The sequence below is a fragment of the Pelophylax lessonae genome (assembly GCF_965119305.1).
Source record: "Pelophylax lessonae genome assembly, chromosome: 4".
Lineage (NCBI taxonomy): Eukaryota > Metazoa > Chordata > Amphibia > Anura > Ranidae > Pelophylax > Pelophylax lessonae.
In genome coordinates this window covers 523,739,196-523,757,734 of record NC_138771.1, presented here as the reverse complement: position 1 = coordinate 523,757,734, position 18,539 = coordinate 523,739,196, and the positions used below count along the sequence as shown (strand labels likewise).

At 44.9% G+C, this 18,539-nt stretch overlaps 1 protein-coding gene across 1 annotated transcript in view; it reads left to right on the top strand.

Moving 5' to 3' along the window:
• FBLN1 (fibulin 1) overlaps positions 1 to 18,539 on the top strand; it is a 138,134-nt gene that overhangs the window by 93,714 nt on the left and 25,881 nt on the right. Inside the window, exon 15 of the mRNA XM_082255076.1 lies at positions 14,882 to 15,018. Within this exon, the coding sequence (XP_082111202.1) occupies positions 14,882 to 15,018 (137 nt within the window). The remainder of the gene's footprint in view (positions 1 to 14,881; positions 15,019 to 18,539) is intronic.

Sequence of the window (18,539 nt, the reverse complement as noted above, 5' to 3'; positions counted from 1 at the left end):
TTGAATACACCTTGGTCTAACAAGAAAGAACACTTATTTGCAAAATAAATAAAAACAGAAACATGTTTTGTTTTTTGTTCTGTATTTTTCATTTATATAGCACAAAAAAAAAAAAACGTGGTGATTAAATACCGCCAAAAGAAGACTCGATCTGTCTAAAAAAAAGATAAAAATTTAATTTAGGTACAGTGCTGCATAACTGAGTTATTGTCATTCAAAATGTGACAGCGCTGAAAGCTGAAAATTGGCCTGGGCAGAAGTAGGGTGAAAGTGTCCATTATTGAAGTCTCTGGAGATAGATAAAATGTCAGCTAAACACTGTACAAACAACCTACATTTCCATAGTCTTACAGTACCTACATATTTCTTTCTGTTTCATTACAATTTTATTTTGGCACATTTTATAACAATGATTAATCACAGGGACAGTAAGAGGCTTCACCTTTCTTTCATAGCATTATGCAATGTGTAGATAGGTTTTATTTGCTTCAAGCAGGTTTTACATAACAAGTCGATGGGAATAGAAAACGTAGAGCAGGTCAGGTGCAAGTCTAATGCATCTGTCAGTGAATTTTGAATGGCCTTAATAGCGCCTCCAACTGATGCCATTGACACACGCCCAAAACCTGTCAACACAGGCCCCTAAATGTGATAGTCCAATAGTCACCAAAATCTGACCACATTGCCCAGTCCTCTCCATATTCTAACAGACCTGGTCAGATACGCCCCCTGGAGCACTTGAGTGGTAGGACATGAAGAGCATTTCCACTGAGAGAAGAGAGAAGTTAACCCTTTGATCGCTCCTGGTGTTAACCTCTTCCCTGCCAGTGTCATTAGTACAGTAACAGTGCATATTTTTAGCACTGATTACTGTAGTAATGTCACTGGTCACCTCAAAAGTGTCAGTTAGGGGTCCGATCTGTCCACCGCAATGTCACAGTCCCACTAAAAATCGCTAATCGCCGCCATTACTAGTACAAAAAAAAAAAAAAATGACATAAATCTTTCCCCTAGTTTGTAGACGCGATAACTTTTGTACAAACTAATTAATATACACTTATTGTTTTTTTTTTTTTTACCAAAAATATGTGGCAGAATACATATAGGCCTAAATTTATAAAAAAAAAAATGATTTTTTATTGGATATGTTTTATAGCAGAAATTAATATTAATAGTAATTAATAGTAAAATTAATAGTAATATCTTTTTTTTTTATCAAACTTTCAGTATTTTTTGTTTATAGCGCAAAAAATAAAAACCACAGATTTGATCAAATACCACCAAAATAAATCTCTATTTGTTGGGAAAAAAGCACATCAATTTTATTTGGGCACTAATGCGCAATTGTCAGTTAAACCTAGTGCCATATCGCAAAATTGCCTGGTCATTAAGGGGGTAAAACCATCCGGTCCTTAAGTGGTTAAAAGCATTTCCTGGTGTAAATCAGTTAAAATCACAAAATACAGCCAGACAGTTCTACAAATGGAAATAAAGGATTGACATTTCAAATAGGGGTTAGACCTAGTCATGGCAATGGGATGACCATGTGTTAGGTCCTTGTTTCAAGGCTTTACTCCAATTTCTGAAGACAAACCTTTTATATGAATGGTGAGTAGTATATACATTCATCACCCATCTTACACGATCCAAGAAGAAAAATACACCTGCAGTTTCTAAGGATTGCTCTTCAAGTAGAACTAAAAGCAAAGTCCCAAATGACAGATGTTATACAGTCTGTCACTTGAATTAACAAATCAGCTCTCCAGATAGGATCAAGAGGTAAGAATAAAACAATGTTACAAAAACTGTTTTGGTAAAGAAGATTTCCAGGTATTGATATTGTATTTTCAGTATATACTGGACCAATTTAACTATGTATTTGACATACCTGGCCAATGCCACTGGAAGCTGGAAATTGCTGATGGAGACAGCGCTATTCCAATGATCTCCACTTGTTTCTGGGTCCCGTGCTGAGCACCTGCCCTGCTGCATTCTGAACACAGGAGGTCAGCCACTCAGCACTAGGGATGGGTCGACCACCCCCTGTTCGGTTCACAACAGAACCCCCGAACAGAGGAAATGTTCGAACGGCGAACCCCATTGAAGTCAATGGGAGCAGAACAGGAATAATCAAAAGTGCCTATTTTGAAGGCTTATATGCATGTAATTGGCCATAAAAGGGGTATGTTTTTTCAGGGTTAGTGATTTTAATTATGCTTAAAGTGCAACAATAAAAATGAAAAATTCCTTTAAATATAGTGCCTGGGGGGTGCCCTCAATGTTCCTGTAAAGTGGCGCATCTGTGGCATGCATAAAACATGCTGCAGCAAAAATGAAATAAAAAAAAAAAAAAAAAAGAGTCAAATCTAATTGAAAATGACTTGCAGTTACAATTGCGGGCACCTGGAGATTGAATATATATAAAAAAAAAAAAACGTGTGGGGCCCCCCCCCCAAATCCATACCAGACCCTTATCCGGAGATGCAGCCTGGCAGGTCAGGAAAGAAGGGGGGGGGGGCGAGCGAGCCATACCAGGCCACATGCCCTCAACATGGGGGGTGACTGCTTTGGGCGGGGGGGGGCTCTGCCCGCCAGCAGTACCCACTAGCAGTGCCCACCAGCAGTACCCGTCAGCATTATCCGCCAGCAGTACCAGCCAGCAGTACCAGATGGCAGTACCCACAACCAGTACCCACCAGCAGTACCCACCAGCGGTACCAGCCAGCAGTACCCACCAGCAGTGCCAGCCAACAGTAGCCACCACCAGTACCCACCAGCAGTACCAGTCAGCAGTAGCTACAACTAGTACCCACCGCCAGTACCAGCCAGCAGTACCCACTAGCAGTACCCACCAGCAGTACCAGTCAGCAGTACCCCCAAGTAGTACCCACCAGCCGTACCAGCCAGCAGTACCCACCAGCAGTACCAGCCAGCAGTAGCCACCAGCAGTACCCACCATTAGTACCAGCCAGCAGTACCCACCAGCAGTACCAGGCAGCAGTACCAGGCAGCAGTACCCACCAGCAGTACCAGGCAGCAGTACCAGGCAGCAGTACCCACCAGCAGTACCAGCCAGCAGTAGCCACCACCAGTACCCACCAGCAGTACCAGTCAGCAGTACCCACCAGCAGTGCCAGCCAGCAGTAGCCACCACTAGTACCCACCAGCAGTAGTCACCAGCAGTACCAGTCAGCAGTAGCCACCACCAGAACTCACCACCAGTACCAGCCAGCAGTACCCACTATCAGTACCCACCAGCAATACCAGTCAGCAGTACCCACCAGTAGTACCAGCCAGCAGTACCAGCCCTGGAGGACAGCCAGTTAGCAGCCACCAGCCATGCCAGCCTGGGGGACAGCAGCAGCCAGCGATACCTGCAGGAACCCAATTCAATCCTCCTAAAAAAAAACAGAAGGGAATCCATCCCCTTCTGTCTGGGCAGATCAGATTGGAGGGCCCATAGAGCGGACTGTGTCCATGTCTGCTCTGCATATGCTGACATGGACCTGTCATCTGATCTGCCCGCTCCCCTCATTGTGGCCCACGACCGGTTACCAAGTCGCTAAAGTGGCCCACGCTCCTCAAAAGGTATGTATACACGAACACACACTTTTTTTAATTTTTGAGGTGGGGGGTGGTAATCATGGGTGAGTTTCCCAGGACATGACCCCTGGGTTAAGAAGACAAGCAGACTTGCAGACTCCTCACAAAAATATAAAGGTAGACAGCAATACAGAAAAAATCCTTTAAGCTGTACCCAGCATTCTATACTTTCTTAGAAACAGATGTCTCCAATTGCAACAGCAACTCACAGTAAAGTGCAGGACTTGGTTGGATGAGTCTGTCTTTGATGCTTTCTCATTCTCTTCCACAGTTCCCCACCTATGCCCCAATCAGAGAGGCTTCTGGTACTCCATTTCAGGTTCCCCTCAGCTCCTGCATGCATGCATACAGGCCCTTATTTTCAGAGCAATGGAACACATGGCTAGGCCTTAGGCATCAGGCCTACCCAGCACAGCGGTTCCTCCCACACCCACCCCAGACCAAGGTCACGGCAGGAGAACCCTAATCACTTGACCTCCCTGAATATTTATACTCTCCCAGCATAAACCAGTGGCCAGAAACCTCTTACTGATTGGCTAGAAGAAGCATGCATATTTATAATCCTGTTTTACTGCAACTTATCATACGAATGCCAAAGGTACCAGTGACACCTACTAGCAAAGAAAGGAACTACAGCTACAATAAGCTTAGGGTAAACCCCAAATGACCAAACAGACTACAAATTAACCATGTTACCTTGTTACCATGTTACCACTTATATGTATATATACCCATACACATATATAGGTGTGAAAGTAGCAGAACACTATACTTGCGCTAATTAAATAATTAGTTACATAAGCCCGTGTGTCACTGGCTGGGTTTCCTCCACTGTCCAACAGGCTCCCCTATTGAATACAATGGGAACACTCCCTCAGCCCAGATGAATCACAACCTGGACACATGCACCAGGCCTAACTACTGATCAGACTCCCCTGATAAGCAGACAGAGCAACTATATTTTCCCTGCCTAGCACCTACCTAGGAGGGTGCTACATCCACCCCCCCACCAAAAATGAGCCATGTCCCCATTGGCTCCGGGACAGCCATCCCCTACAAAAAATACCTACTGGAAAAAGATCCACGGAGTATCCCACAAACCTGGAAAAGGGGAAAAAAGGAAGAACAAATATACAATAGTACTTTATGTGGAAAAATAGAGGTATTTTACTGTACAAAATATACATATACATCAGGTGCATTAGAAGATTGTTCGGTAGGTGGTATAACATCCTATTTAACACTATACAAGCTCTACACATCCTGTAAGGAAAAAACAAGTTAGACATTTCAGCAAAAGCACATATTCAGCAATATTTTTGCTAACTAAGGCTGGTGAGAAGATCCTCTCCGCAGTGCGACCTTCTCACACACTTCCCTAACTAAGGGATCCATCCAGTTTCTCTTCGCCAGGCTTGACACGAAGATCCAGTATCACTCCTCCAAGGTGACACTAAACCTTCTCACACACTTCCCTAACTAAGGGATCCATCCAGTTTCTCTTCGCCAGGCTTGACACGAAGATCCAGTATCACTCCTCCAAGGTGACACTAAACCTTCTCACACACTTCCCTAACTAAGGGATGCATCCTGTTTCTCTTCGCCAGGCTTAACACAAAGATCCAGTATCACTCCTCCAAGGTGACACTAAACCTAACTCTACCTACTTTGGCCATGGCCCTTAGGTCAAAGAGACATGCGATGTCCAATGGCCAGTGCCTGCAGCGTCCCCTCTGCTTGCAGCACTGTAACAACCAGTCTCTCTTGGACAGGCATTCTTGCTGGAGCCCGAGCAACCTGTCTGACCTACAAGGGCAACAATGTCTTCAGGGGTCCCTGATACCCACCAAACAAGCTTCTGGCTGCTTTCCACCCTCCTTTGGGTGGCAGCCTAACACAGTTCCACTTTTGGCCCGTTGGCCCAAACAATCCATGGTATGCTCCTTTAACTTGTTGGAACATTCTGATCCTGGCCCGATGGCCTTAAGGATCTCCTTAATAGCAAACTTTTTCTTTTTTTACAGTCTCTCTCTTTAAAGATTAGAGGGCCGGCCCTCTAAGATGAGTCCACTCTGAAGTGGTGCCTTGTGAGTCCCTCAACCACTTCTGTAAGAGAAGAAGAGGAAGGGGACACATGTGTCTCCCTCTCAGCCCCACCCAAAGGCGGAAGTAATTTATAGACTTTCCTTCCTTCCTCAGATTGGCTGTGCGTGAGCGGCGTCTCCGCCCATGACTCCAGATTGGCGGTGGCTCCTCCTCCTAGGCAGAGCTTTCTAGCGCGCACTTTCCCGCGTGGTACAGTAACCCCTCCGATGCCGCTCCATCTCAGCTCAGCCTGCATGGAAGTTACTGTAAAGCGGGCCGTGCCTCTCAGTCTGCACACATCCACCACCCTTGTCTGCACTAGGGCCCCAGCTGCGCCTCCATCACTCTGAGCCAGCTGGCCCTCTTTGCTATGTAGTAGAATTGTCCCGCTGTCAGGCATTGCACGGTCGACACTCCTATTCACAGCACTTGTACAGGCAAGACTCGCCATACTGTATAGGAAAAATGTCCCACTGTCAAATGCATGATCAACAGTTTTCTTTACAGCATCCACTTGACCACTATTTTGGAAGAATGTCCCGCTGTCATTGGATGCACGGTCAACATTTTCCTGTATAGCTCCGGCACACACATAGCCCCCGCCACACCGATCCACATGCCCTGGGCGCCATTTTCTCCGTCCACACTTGCACCCTCTACTATTAAGCAGACACAGTCCATTTGTGCAACAAGATGCATTTCTCCCTCTCTCCAGCACATCACTTGGGCAGACAATATGTAATTCTGACAGATTCTTCCGTTGCTATTGGCAACCATCACTATGCATTTGATTCTTCATCCCACTCTCCCTATCTCCTGTAGAGCAGGCCTCACACTTCTCTTGAGCATTAAAACACAGTTCTTGAGAGAAAAATTACATTTTAAAAAGTTTTCTAAGTTCTTGGCTCAGTCAATGATCAGTCCAGAAATTTTGTTTTTGAGATTTTATTTAGAACTGGGATAGGAGAAGGGATGAGTGGGATACTCCAAATAGTAACTATGCACAATTCTAAGGACAACTGACTGTAAAATGCGGCAAGCCCGCTGCTTAACCTTGCCACTGAAGTGAAGATAAGATTACTGTTGCCGCTTGAATACTCTCTTCAGGGTCAATAACTTGGCACCCCCTTTACTCTCACTGCCTGTCACCCGTCCGCTAACTCTAGCCACTGGAGTGGTCCCCTTCCTGGGCAGACCCTTTGGCAAGCTCCCCTGTACTCACAGACACTGTTTTTCCAGAAGTTGCTCTACCTTCCCCTCCACAGTCAGCTTCCACTGGACCTCCGGGTTCAGGCACGCTTTCTGGTCCACTAGGTCAACTGTCTGTGACCACCATCCACAGGAAACAGGAGGAGAGACAGCTGTCACCCTCCTCCTGGGACCTGGCTTTCTGCCCAAAGACCCCCAGTCACATGTGCCCCTGGCTTTTATAACGTATCCCAGGATGCACCACTGTTTGTGCCAACCCACTTGGATAGTTACAGAAGCTCGTGTTTCACTGGCTGGGTTTCCTCCACTGTCCAACAGGCTCCCCTATTGGATATAGTGGGGACACTCCCTCAGCCCAGATGAATCACACCCTGTACACATACAACAGGCCTAACTACTAATCAGGCTCCCCTGATAAGCAGACAGAGCAACTATATTTTCCCCTGTCTAGCACCTACCTAGGAGGGTGCTAGTGCTACAAGTGTAAGTACCTGAATTTGACCAGATATCCACCTCTTGCAGTCTCAGTGCAGCAGAGGTCAGGCTGTGAGAGGCAGAAGCAGCACACAGAACCATCAGTCGAGCTGTAGTGCTCATCTGTTAACAGTGAGCATGCTGATGGGAGGAGAAGAGTGAAAGAGAAATTATCTCATCAGTCTGCTGTTTCTCTTATCAATATCTAATCAAAAGGCTGGAGGAGAAACAAGAACTTTAGGTGCTATTTAAGTGTAGCAGAGAAAAAACAGATCTCCTGCTCTGGCAGACAGGACTGTGTTGTGTGACTGTGTTGTGTGGCGGAACTGTGTAAATCTCAGGACTGGATGGACAGATATACAAAACATTTGACAGTTAAAGCTGCTCCCTTAAATGTGTTTTATTTGTGTTTATAGCTATTTGCTGTTTTTCTAGAAAACTCTGGCCTTTGGGACAGACTTCAGTGCACTGTAGGGTATGATGTCAATGTGTTTTGGATTTCCTGTCTATATTTTCCAGACTCTTCCTAGAAAATATTTGTCTATAAAGTCTCTTTGAAGTCAACAAACAGTACAATTTATTATACAAATTATATATGTATAATCTTCTATGTATTCAGGCTATAAATGACCTTGCCAAGGAAGACCATATTTAGGAATCATCACTGCCAAAGACCTTTCAAACAGATGCCACCATTTTTATTACATACTGAAATGTGTGATGATTAGAAAAATAAAAATTAAAAAGAAACGGCGGCTTTACATTTATTTAAAGTGGAGTTCCACTTGTCCCCACTTCCAGGAGATTGCGTTGCGGCGCGATCACTCGGAAGTTCGGCCTCCCTCCTCCTTTCCCCGCCACTGAGTCATTCAGAAAGCGATTTGCGCATGCGCAGTAGGGAACCAGCTGTGAGACCGCAAGGCTTCACTGCTGGTTTCCCTTAAAGACAATGGCGGTGGCAGCACCCAAAAGCCGATGGAAACACCAGCTGGGGTGCCGACAGCGCTAGATTCCAGGACAGGTAAGTGTCCTAATATTAAAAGTCAGCAGCTACACCATGTGTAGCTGCTGACTTTTAATTTTTAGCTGGAGGAGAGCAGAACTCCGCTTTAAAAGAGAAGTATGGTGTTTGGGGTTATTGCATAAATATACTTACCTAGGTGGATGCAGCATCAGTGCATCTGCACTGAGAACCAAGCGATCGATTGTTCAGTTCTGACAGCTCCCCAAGTAGAGAGCTGTTGCCCCCTCCTCGCTTATTGTGGCGCAACGCAGAGGCGTAGCGTGGGTTGTCAGCACCCGGGGCAAGGCAAGTAATTTGCGCCCCTTAACCCACGGGATTTTAGCACTCGAGTCTCTTCCACTAGATTAGTTAAAGAAACCCTTACCCCCTAAGCACATGTATTGTTTGTTATGAAAATACTGATGTAATTAAAGTAAAATTCATCTAAATGCAAGTTTATTTTCAAACACTTTATTAAGTGCGAACGTGCCCCCTTTCAATGCAGAGTGACCAGCGTGCCCCCTTTCAATGCAGAGTGACCAGCGTGCCCCCTTTCAATGCAGAGTGACCAGTGTGCCCCCTTTCAATGCAGAGTGACCAGCATGCCCTCTTTCAATGCAGAGTGACCAGCATGCCCCCTTTCAATGCAGAGTGACCAGCGTGCCCCCTTTCAATGTTGAGTGACCAGTGTGCCCCCTTTCAATGCAGAGTGACCAGCATGCCCCCTTTCAATGCAGAGAGACCAGTGTGCCCCAATTCAATGCAGAATGACCAGCGTGCCCCCTTTCAATGCAGAGTGACCAGCATGCCCTCTTTCAATGCAGAGTGACCAGCATGCCCCCTTTCAATGCAGAGTGACCAGCGTGCCCCCTTTCAATGTTGAGTGACCAGTGTGCCCCCTTTCAATGCAGAGTGACCAGCATGCCCCCTTTCAATGCAGAGAGACCAGTGTGCCCCAATTCAATGCAGAATGACCAGCGTGCCCCCTTTCAATGCAGAGAGACCAGCATGCCCCCTTTCAATGCAGAATGACCAGCATGCCCCCTTTCAATGCAACGAGACCAGCGTGCCCCCCTTCAATGCAGAGAGATCATCGTGCCCCCTTTCAATGCAGAATGACCAGCGTGCCCCCTTCAATGCAGAGAGACCAGCGTGCCCCCTTTCAATGCAGAATGACCAGCGTTCCCCCTTCAATGCAGAGAGACCAGCGTGCCCCATTTCAATGCAAAGAGACCAGTGTGCCCCCTTCAATGCAGAGAGACCAGCGTGCCTCCATTCAATGCAGAGAGACCAGCATGCCCCCTTTCAATGAGGAGACCAGCGTGCCCCCTTCAATGCAGAGAGACCAGCATGCCCCCTTTCAATGCAGAATGACCAGCGTGCCCCCTTTCAATGCAGAATGACCAGCGTGCCCCCTTTTAATGCAGAATGACCAGCGTGCCCATTTCAATGCAGAATGACCAGTGTGCCCCCTATAATGCAGAATAACCAGCGTGCCCCCTTTCAATGCAGAATGACCAGCGTGCCCTAGGGGGCCGGGGGCATGGATGGGGGGGCAGCGCCCCTGTGCCCCCAACGCACCAGCTGCCACTGACCAATGGGCAGGTGAGACACAGTCTAGCCCCGCCCCGCCCCACAATTTTCAGCCATAGGGCAGCCGCGCTGGACATATCCCAGCCTAAAGATGGAGGCAGCCGCAGACAGTGTGTGAACTGTGTATGTCAGACAGAGTGACACTGCGGATGCGCCCCCCCCCCCAGATGTTGCGCCCGGTGCGGCCGCCCCCCCCTGCACCCCCCACGCTATGCCACTGGCGCAGCGGGGAGCGGCCGACTCAGGCTCTCAGGGGCTTGCTGAGAGGCTGAGCTGGGTGTCAGTCCAGGCACCTGGTGGATCCCAACTCCGTGATCGTGATGACATGGTACCTGGAATGACATCTGTGACGTCAGCAGAGAGCATACTTTAGCCCACTCCCTGCTAAAAATGGGTCACAAGAGTACAGAACGATCTGCACTCCTGTGATTCATAGGAGATGTATAGCCAAATGAGCTTTGGCTGTACATCTCCTTTAAAGGAAAAATATGGTCAAAGCTTTTTTGGCCAAACTTTTTTATGTGGGTTACAGGAGTGCTCTTATCTCTGCATCACAAAGCCGATCCAGGCTCTGCAGGGATCCTAACAATAATGTCGGGATCCACCCAGATGGCTAAGCAGAGCTGGCTTAAGCATCCCATAGATGATTTGATTTTTCTTCCTCCACCACCACACAGCCAGTGTTGATGGGGAAGAGCCTCCTGCAGCGTTATTGTGTTTTGCCGGCAGGAGGGCTCGGCTGGCAGTACACAATGTTAATGCTAGCGGCTGGAGCTGCTGGTAGTAATCGCATGTAAAAAATCTTACAGACTGGTTGTACCCAAGTTGATTGATGGATCAACTTGGGTACAATCAGGGTGCCCATAGATGGATCCAATCTTGGCCTGTCCATGCTGAACCAACCAAATCTTGATCCATGTATGGTTGGCTTTGGCCTCTCAGCACACTGCTAACACCCTGAACCAACTGCTCCCATCCCCTAAACAGTTTGGTGCTCCAGTGAGTGCTGGAGGGGTAGAACAGAGACCTGGAGACTGACAGCCACCACTATCTGCTCAGTTGACACCGAGAACAGAATGATCAGCAGTCATGTGATCGCTTGGCTCTCTGTCTTAAATACGGCAGGAGACAGTTGCCGCTTCGGGCCAATGCTTCAGCCACCTACAGTGCCTTGAAAAAGTATTCATACTCCTTGAATTTTTCAACATTTGATCATGTTACAACCAAAAATGTAAATGTATTTTATTGGGATTTTCTTTGATAGACCAACACAAAGTGTTTTGGACCAACACAATTGTGAATTGGATTGAAAATGATAAATGGTTTTCAGAATTTTTCACAAATAAATATCTGAAAAGTGTGGCATACATTTGCATTCAGCTCCCCTGAGTCAATACTTTGTAGAACCACCTTTCACTGCAATTACAGCTGTAAGTCTTTTTGGGAATGTCTCTACCAGCTTTGCACATCTAGAGAGTGACATTTTGCAAAAAAGCTCAAGCTCTGTCAGATTAGATGGAGAGCATCTGTGAACAGCAATTTTCAAGTCTCGCCACAGATTCTCAATTGGATTTAGGTCTGGACTTTGACTGGGCCATTCTAACACATGAATATGCTTTGATCTAAACCATTCAATTGTAGCTCTGGCTGTATGTTTAGGGTCGTTGGTGAACCTCTGCCCCAGTCTCAAGTCTTTTGCAGACTCTAACAGGTTTTCTTCTAAGATTGCCCTATATTTGGCTTCATCCATCTTCCCATCAACTCTGACCAGCTTCCCTGTCCCTGCTGAAAAAAAACCTCCCCACAACAAGATGCTGCCACCACCATGTTTCATGGTGGGGATGGTGTGTTCAGGGTGATGTGCAGTGTTAGTTTTCCGCCACCCCGTGACAGCGGGGGATCATGGGACTCCGGTACAGCGGAACCGGGGGGGGGGGGCTGGCCAGAGGGTCCTGTGTAAGGTTTTCTGTAAAGGTGAACTGTAAAATCCCACACTTCTCTTTTAAGCTACAGAGAGTCTTGAGATTCCTCTAACCCCCACCTTACACACACACACACACTTTGTATGTGCTTCTGAATTTACTCCCAAGTGGCAAGAGGTGGGCAAAAAACTATCAATAAAAGAGGTAAACACAAACAGTAAACCTAGGGCATTGGTAATGACATACTTCCAACAAAGGCTAATATGGACTTAAAGCATTTGTCTATGGAAAATTTCAGGTTATGGGAGCTGCTACAGATGGCTTGTTTTTAAAAACACAAGGTATCATTCTTGGGGTTATCATTCTTAACCTTTCTGTGCAATTTAGTGACTCACTGACCTGGAACAAGCATGTAGCCAGTGCAATCAGGACCCTTATGTGTGTTGTGTGTTGACTAAATAAACAGTAAAGCAAGGGTTGGCATCTTTAAGAACAATTCGATAGCCTTCAGATTTCTTTCCTGACAAAGCCCCTTTCAAGAAGCAGTTGATCAATGAGAATTTGTATTAGTTATTCGGTCTTCTGCAAGTGGAGGAAATGATCAAATCTAATAATAGGAAAATGTAACCTGTAAAAGGGACATGAAACCAGTGTTTCCTGTATTAATGAAGAACTACATATCCAAACAAGCCTGCCAAAAGAGAGACTAGATATCTGTGCAGGATTATGGGAAAATGTAAGAAGAATCTGATTGGATGTCATGAGTAGCATGGACTGTCTAAGGGCCTGTGTACATGGGATTTTTTCACATCAGAGCTGTCTTTCTCCCTTTACAAGTCAATGAGAATGCCAAATGTGATTAGAAGGAGATCAGTTGCAGGTTGGAGGAAATTCAAATGCATTCTGATTTCACCCAAAAATGTTATGTAGAGGTATCAGCTAAATGTAATTCGAAGTCAACTGTTTAAATGCAAGATATGTTAATAATGCCAATAACATGGATATGTAATAAGCATTCAACAATGTATAGCAGACAGGGAAACTACTGTAGTATAGGGCTGCTTAGGGGTAGTTCCCTAAATGGCCACTAGGTGGCAGCATAATACAGGATAACTATCTAAGACAGGGATGTCCAAACTCAATTTCATTGTGTACCGCATCAGCATTATGGTTGCCCTCAAAGAGCCGGTTGTATCTGTAAGACTATATAAATGAATATACTCTTAATCATACTAAATAATTGTCTCTGCATTTAATTTATTACTGGGTTTTAGTAATAAGCTAAAAACTTAAGCTGTGACGGGCAGGTGCAAGTCTGATGATGGTGATGCAAGTCTGAAAAGGAGGGTCACACACCACTGGTATCATCCACAGGAAACTTTATTGTAGACTGCTGAGACTGAACATGGTTCTGCCACGGTGTTCTGTCAGAGCAGTCTCCAATAAAGTTTATTGGGGATGATACCAGTCGTGTGACCCTCCTTTTCAACTGACTTAGAAGTTTATTATTCCCATAATAATTATAAGCAGATGTCCAGTGCACCCCACTCCTCCTTACATCAGATGTCAAGACCCCCCCATCATCAGAAGTCAAGAGTCCCCCAACCTCCCTTACATCCCCTTACCTTCTGCTGCTGCAGGGAAGAAGCTGGGAAGAACAAAGTGTAGGGTCTGGAGAAGGGCCAGAGAAGGGCTGAAGTCAGCTTCTGGCATCTACTGAATGCGGACAACAAACGAGGCAGAGACAGTGGAGCCCTGTGGCTGCACAGAGGAGTGGAGTGCAGGATCTGAGGGAGGAGTTCTGAAATGGCCTGGCGGGCCTTTCGTTTGACATTTGTGATCTAAGAGTTCAGAGTAAAAGAATGAAATTACTAGTAATAAATAGCACAATACAATTCAGTCTAGTGCAAGTTACTTACCTCGGAGACACGAGAGTGTCTCCCACTCTACAAGACTCTGGTCCGGCCACATCTGGAGTATTCCATTCAGTCCTGGGCACCGGTCCTCAGGAAGGATGTGCTGGTACTGGAGAGAGTCCAGAGAAGGGCAACAAAAATAATTAGGGGAATGGAGGACATCAGCTATGAGTAAAGACTACAAGAACTTATTCTCCCTGGAGAAGAGACGCTTGAGAGGGGATATGATATCAATGTACAAATACTGTACTGGTGACCCTAGCATAAGGAACAAACTTTTCAAAGAAAGGGAATACAATAAGACACGTGGCCACTCACTAAAACTAGAAGAAAAATGATTTAACCTTAAAATACGTAGGGGGTTCTTTACTGTCAGAGCAGTGGGGATGTGGAGTTCTCTTCCAAAAGCAGTGGTATCGGCAGGGAGCATCGATAGTTTAAAAAAATTATTAAACGGGTACCTTAAAGACCACAACATACAGGGGTATACAATGTACGGTTAACATCAAACACACACACTGGATGGACTGATGTCTTTTTTCAATCTCACTAACTATGTAACTATGTAATAAGGAGGGAGGGGGGGTCTAATGGCTCTATAACAAGAAGTCTGGCTGTAGCTGGTAGCCCAGGTGGATGACCAAAGGGCTCTCTGAACAGGATCCATAGAGGAAGGTGGAAGAAGTCTCTAGTTTGGATACCCAGGTAGCAGTAGAATTCCCAATGATGGGTGTACAAGAAAGTAACTCAAGATACAGGATGACCCCCACTGAAAAGGCAGAATGTTGGGGTCATCTAGCAAAATTACTTGGGCAAGATGAAGCTATATGCTCTTGTGCTGTGGCAGTTTGTACGTTAGGAACTTTGAGACCGGTTTACATGTGATCTAGGTGCAGTGAAAATTCCGCTTTGGAACTGTGTCTGTGGCAGGTAGCTTCTGCACTACTTTCGGAGAGCCTGTCGATTTCCAGCGGCCCCTTCAGGCAAGAGCGCTGCAACTAAATGATATGTGGTTTCAAATGATTGTTGTTCTAATATCACACTTCAACCGGTCTTGCTTTTTGTTCCACAAGCAGATATGAAAGATCAGATACAAGTCGCTGCATCAAATCCTGTTGGCCAAATGACATGAGCTGCATTATGGATCTGGTACACACAATATCCAACACAGTCGTCTCCCTGCCCACCTTCCGGGAATTTAACCAACCACAAGGTAAGCTTTGTGAAAAGAGCAGAATATACGTTTCTTTAAGGGATACTTAGGATCATAAATATGTGAACCTCTGCGCTATGTGTATGGGAAAAAGTGATGTGCAGCTATTAAATAAATATCAATAAAACAGATATATGTAGAAATATATGTGCATGGGTTCCTGCAGCCCTGAATTGTGTTCCCATAATAAAAATAGGGTTGCACAGTCTAAATCAAGTAAAAAACTCAATACTATAAAGCAAAAGATGACTAAACAACATGTGACTTAATCAGGGAATGGTGAAGTCCATTGGTGTGACTCAACGCGTAGGACCCGTAGACCAGAAGTGATGCGAGATACCATGCAATGCTGAGTATACATATGACTACATGTGTTTTTATGTTATATTTATGTAAGGGGCTTTCTTATTTTAAGGGATTGTTGTTTGTGGAAGTGGTTTTGTTCTAACATGTGGTTGAGCGGACACACTGGAGACATAAGGAGACCCCAGGTGTCTTAAAGGGACCAGTATCGCAGTATTCTGGGAATTGTACCAACTGGAGGTGGAGAGCGGTGGAGCATTTTACCGGTTCACTGAGTATACATACTATTCAAAGGCTTGTCTTTATTTTACATGAGGTGAAAGTTCTGAGAGCACGGGGACGGTGCACTGAAGTGGAAGTTCACTACAGGCATACCCCGCTTTAAGTACACTCACTTTACGTACACTCGCGAGTAAGGACACAGCTTGTTCAGCTTGGCATGACACTACTCCCGGTTTTTAACATTGGCGTCTATAGGAAATCTTGGTCAGCTTGACATGACACTGCTCCCAAACCATAAGTGACAGGGATACCAAACTTAGGGAGCACCGAGAGGGGACCCAGGAGTACAACATATCCTTTTTTGTGGCCGGCCAGCTTGCCTAGGTAATCTACCATGTCATAGTCCTGGATCCCCTTAACATGCTCCCCAAGCTTGGTGTCCTTGTAACATGGTTTGGGAGCAATGCCATGTCAAGCTGACCAAGATTTCCTATGGAGCTAGGGTATTTACATGCATTGAGAAATGAAACTTTAAGTACATTTTCATTTTAAATACATGCTCTGGTCCCATTGTGCACTTAAAAGTGGGGTATGCCTGTATTGTCTTAATTATGGTTCACATGGAGATCATTTGCTGAGAAGAAGGTGGTTGATATATATCATGTTTTGAGCATGGACTTTTTTTCAACGTATATATGACCTCACTGAAGTTCACTATTAGCACATGCACTTTTTATTGGACTTTATGAAGAATTGATATTTGCACTTAGGTTGTTTATTCATCTTTTGCTTTATAGTATTGCGCAACCCTATTTTACACTAATGTACTTAGGATGATAAATGACACCAGAACAAACGTGGAGTGAGGTTACCTTTATGTATCAGATGATCTGTTTCATTGGAAAGGTAAAACCTCAACGGTTGGTAAAGACATAACTTTGACTCCAGTTTTCATAAACTCTCCTTGTTGTAGTTGCATTTTAAAATATTTTCCCAGAAACAATTATTTATAATCAGAAAAGGTGTTAAGCCTAGTCATGTCCAATACGTAACATGGGTTTTCATAAACTTAAAGCAAAACTTCAGTCAACACCTACATTTTGGTGAGACAGAGCAGGTGGATAAAGCACCTAGACCCTATAGCATCCACCCACAGATACTAAAATAATTGAGCTCTGTCATTTCAAAGCCATTGTTTCTAACAGCCAATCACAGTTAGAATCACGCCCCTAGGGACACACACAGCACCTCCCTCTCAAATAAAGTTAACCCCTTCACTACCAGTGTATTTTTACAGTAACAGTGCATATATATAGCACTGATTACTGTAGAAATGTCACTGGTAACCCCAAAAGTGTCAAAAATGTCAGTCAAGGGTCCGATCTGTCCGCCGCAATGTCGCAGTAGCGCAAAAAAAATCGCAGATCGCCGCCATTACGCGTTAAAAAAAAACCAACAAAAATGACAAAAATCTTTCCCTTAGTTAGTAAACGCAATAACTTTTGCGCAAACCAATCAAAATACGCTTTTTGCGATTTTTTTTACCAAACATAGGTAGCATAAAACAAATTGGCTGAAAATGTTAAAAAATTTTGATTTTTACATTTTTTTTGGGGGGAATTTCATATAAAAAAAAGGGAAAAATATTGCTATTTTTGCAAAATTTACGCTCTTTTTTTGTTTATAGCGCGTGATCAAAAAATCGCACAGGTGATCAAATACCGCCAAAAGAAAGCTCTGTTTGTGGGAAAAAAAGGACGCCAAATTCGTTTAGGTACAGCGTCGCACGACCGCGCAATTGTCCGTTAAAGTCACGCAGTGCCGAATCGCAAAATACCCCCTGGTCAGGAAGGGGGTAAAATCTTCCGGGGCTTAAGTGGTTAAGGACTCGTTAACGACTGTAATGGTACCACTGACCTGGCGTAGGGCCAATATGGTGCCTATATTTTAAAAGGGATCAAAGTCTTTACCAAGACCTGTTAGTTTAACTTCTAAAGTTGGGAAGATACAGGAGATTGTAATAAAAGACCACATAGATGAGTTCTTGCTGGAAAAAAATATTTTAAGCAACAAACAGCATGGATTCATGAAAGAAAAAAGTTGTCAAGCAAACCTGATTTCTTTTTATGAGGAGGTACAGTAAGTAGAACCTTGGACAGAGAGGTGGCTGTGGATGTGGTATAGTTGGATAATGTGTAAGGTAAAGTCTACAGGCCTGGAAAGATCAGTTTGTAAATGGATAGAAAACTGGTTAAAAGATAGAAATCAGAGAGTAGTGGGTATGGATTCGTACTCTGAATAGTCTAAGCCATCCTTTCTCAACCTTTTTAACACAGAGGAAACCTTAAAATAAATTTCTGGTCTCGGGTTGATCCTGGTTGATCCTGCTGCTCTCTATTTCCACCTTCTGTTTATGTCCCCAATTCAGCTAGGGATTTTGCAGCTGTGGTGGCAACTCTGCCCATGCTCAGTTATCACTGAGTGTCTATGCAGAGCAATTCCCTATCACATCTAAGGAGCCCATGTGTCTGTAGAGTCAAATATGTGGCTGTATACACCATTGTAAATGACAGTGCACTTCCTCCCTCCTCCTCCACGCTCAATAACCAGCTAAACACAATGGGGGGGGGGGGGGGGGAAATACATGTAGATTAATGGTGGCGTCGCCTTCCTTTTATTCTAAAACACAGGCTGGAGGGGGCGTGACACAGCCTGTGACTGGCAGAAATCCACCCACAATAATAAAGATTTGTTTTCAAATATATATTTGTTTGACAATTTAAAGGTTTATTGATATTATTTATTTATTTTCACTCTGTATTCCAAAGGCTGTTTTTTTATTTTGAACATGTGACCAGTAGCAGAGGACTAGAAGCTCCCCCCCTCTTCTGTTTCCCTGCAGACAGGCTGGGACAGATCTGGGTCATTTCATAGCTGTGAGAGCTAGGGGACAAGGAGAGAGAGGGGATTTTGCCCCCTCCCGCTGCCTTTCGTGG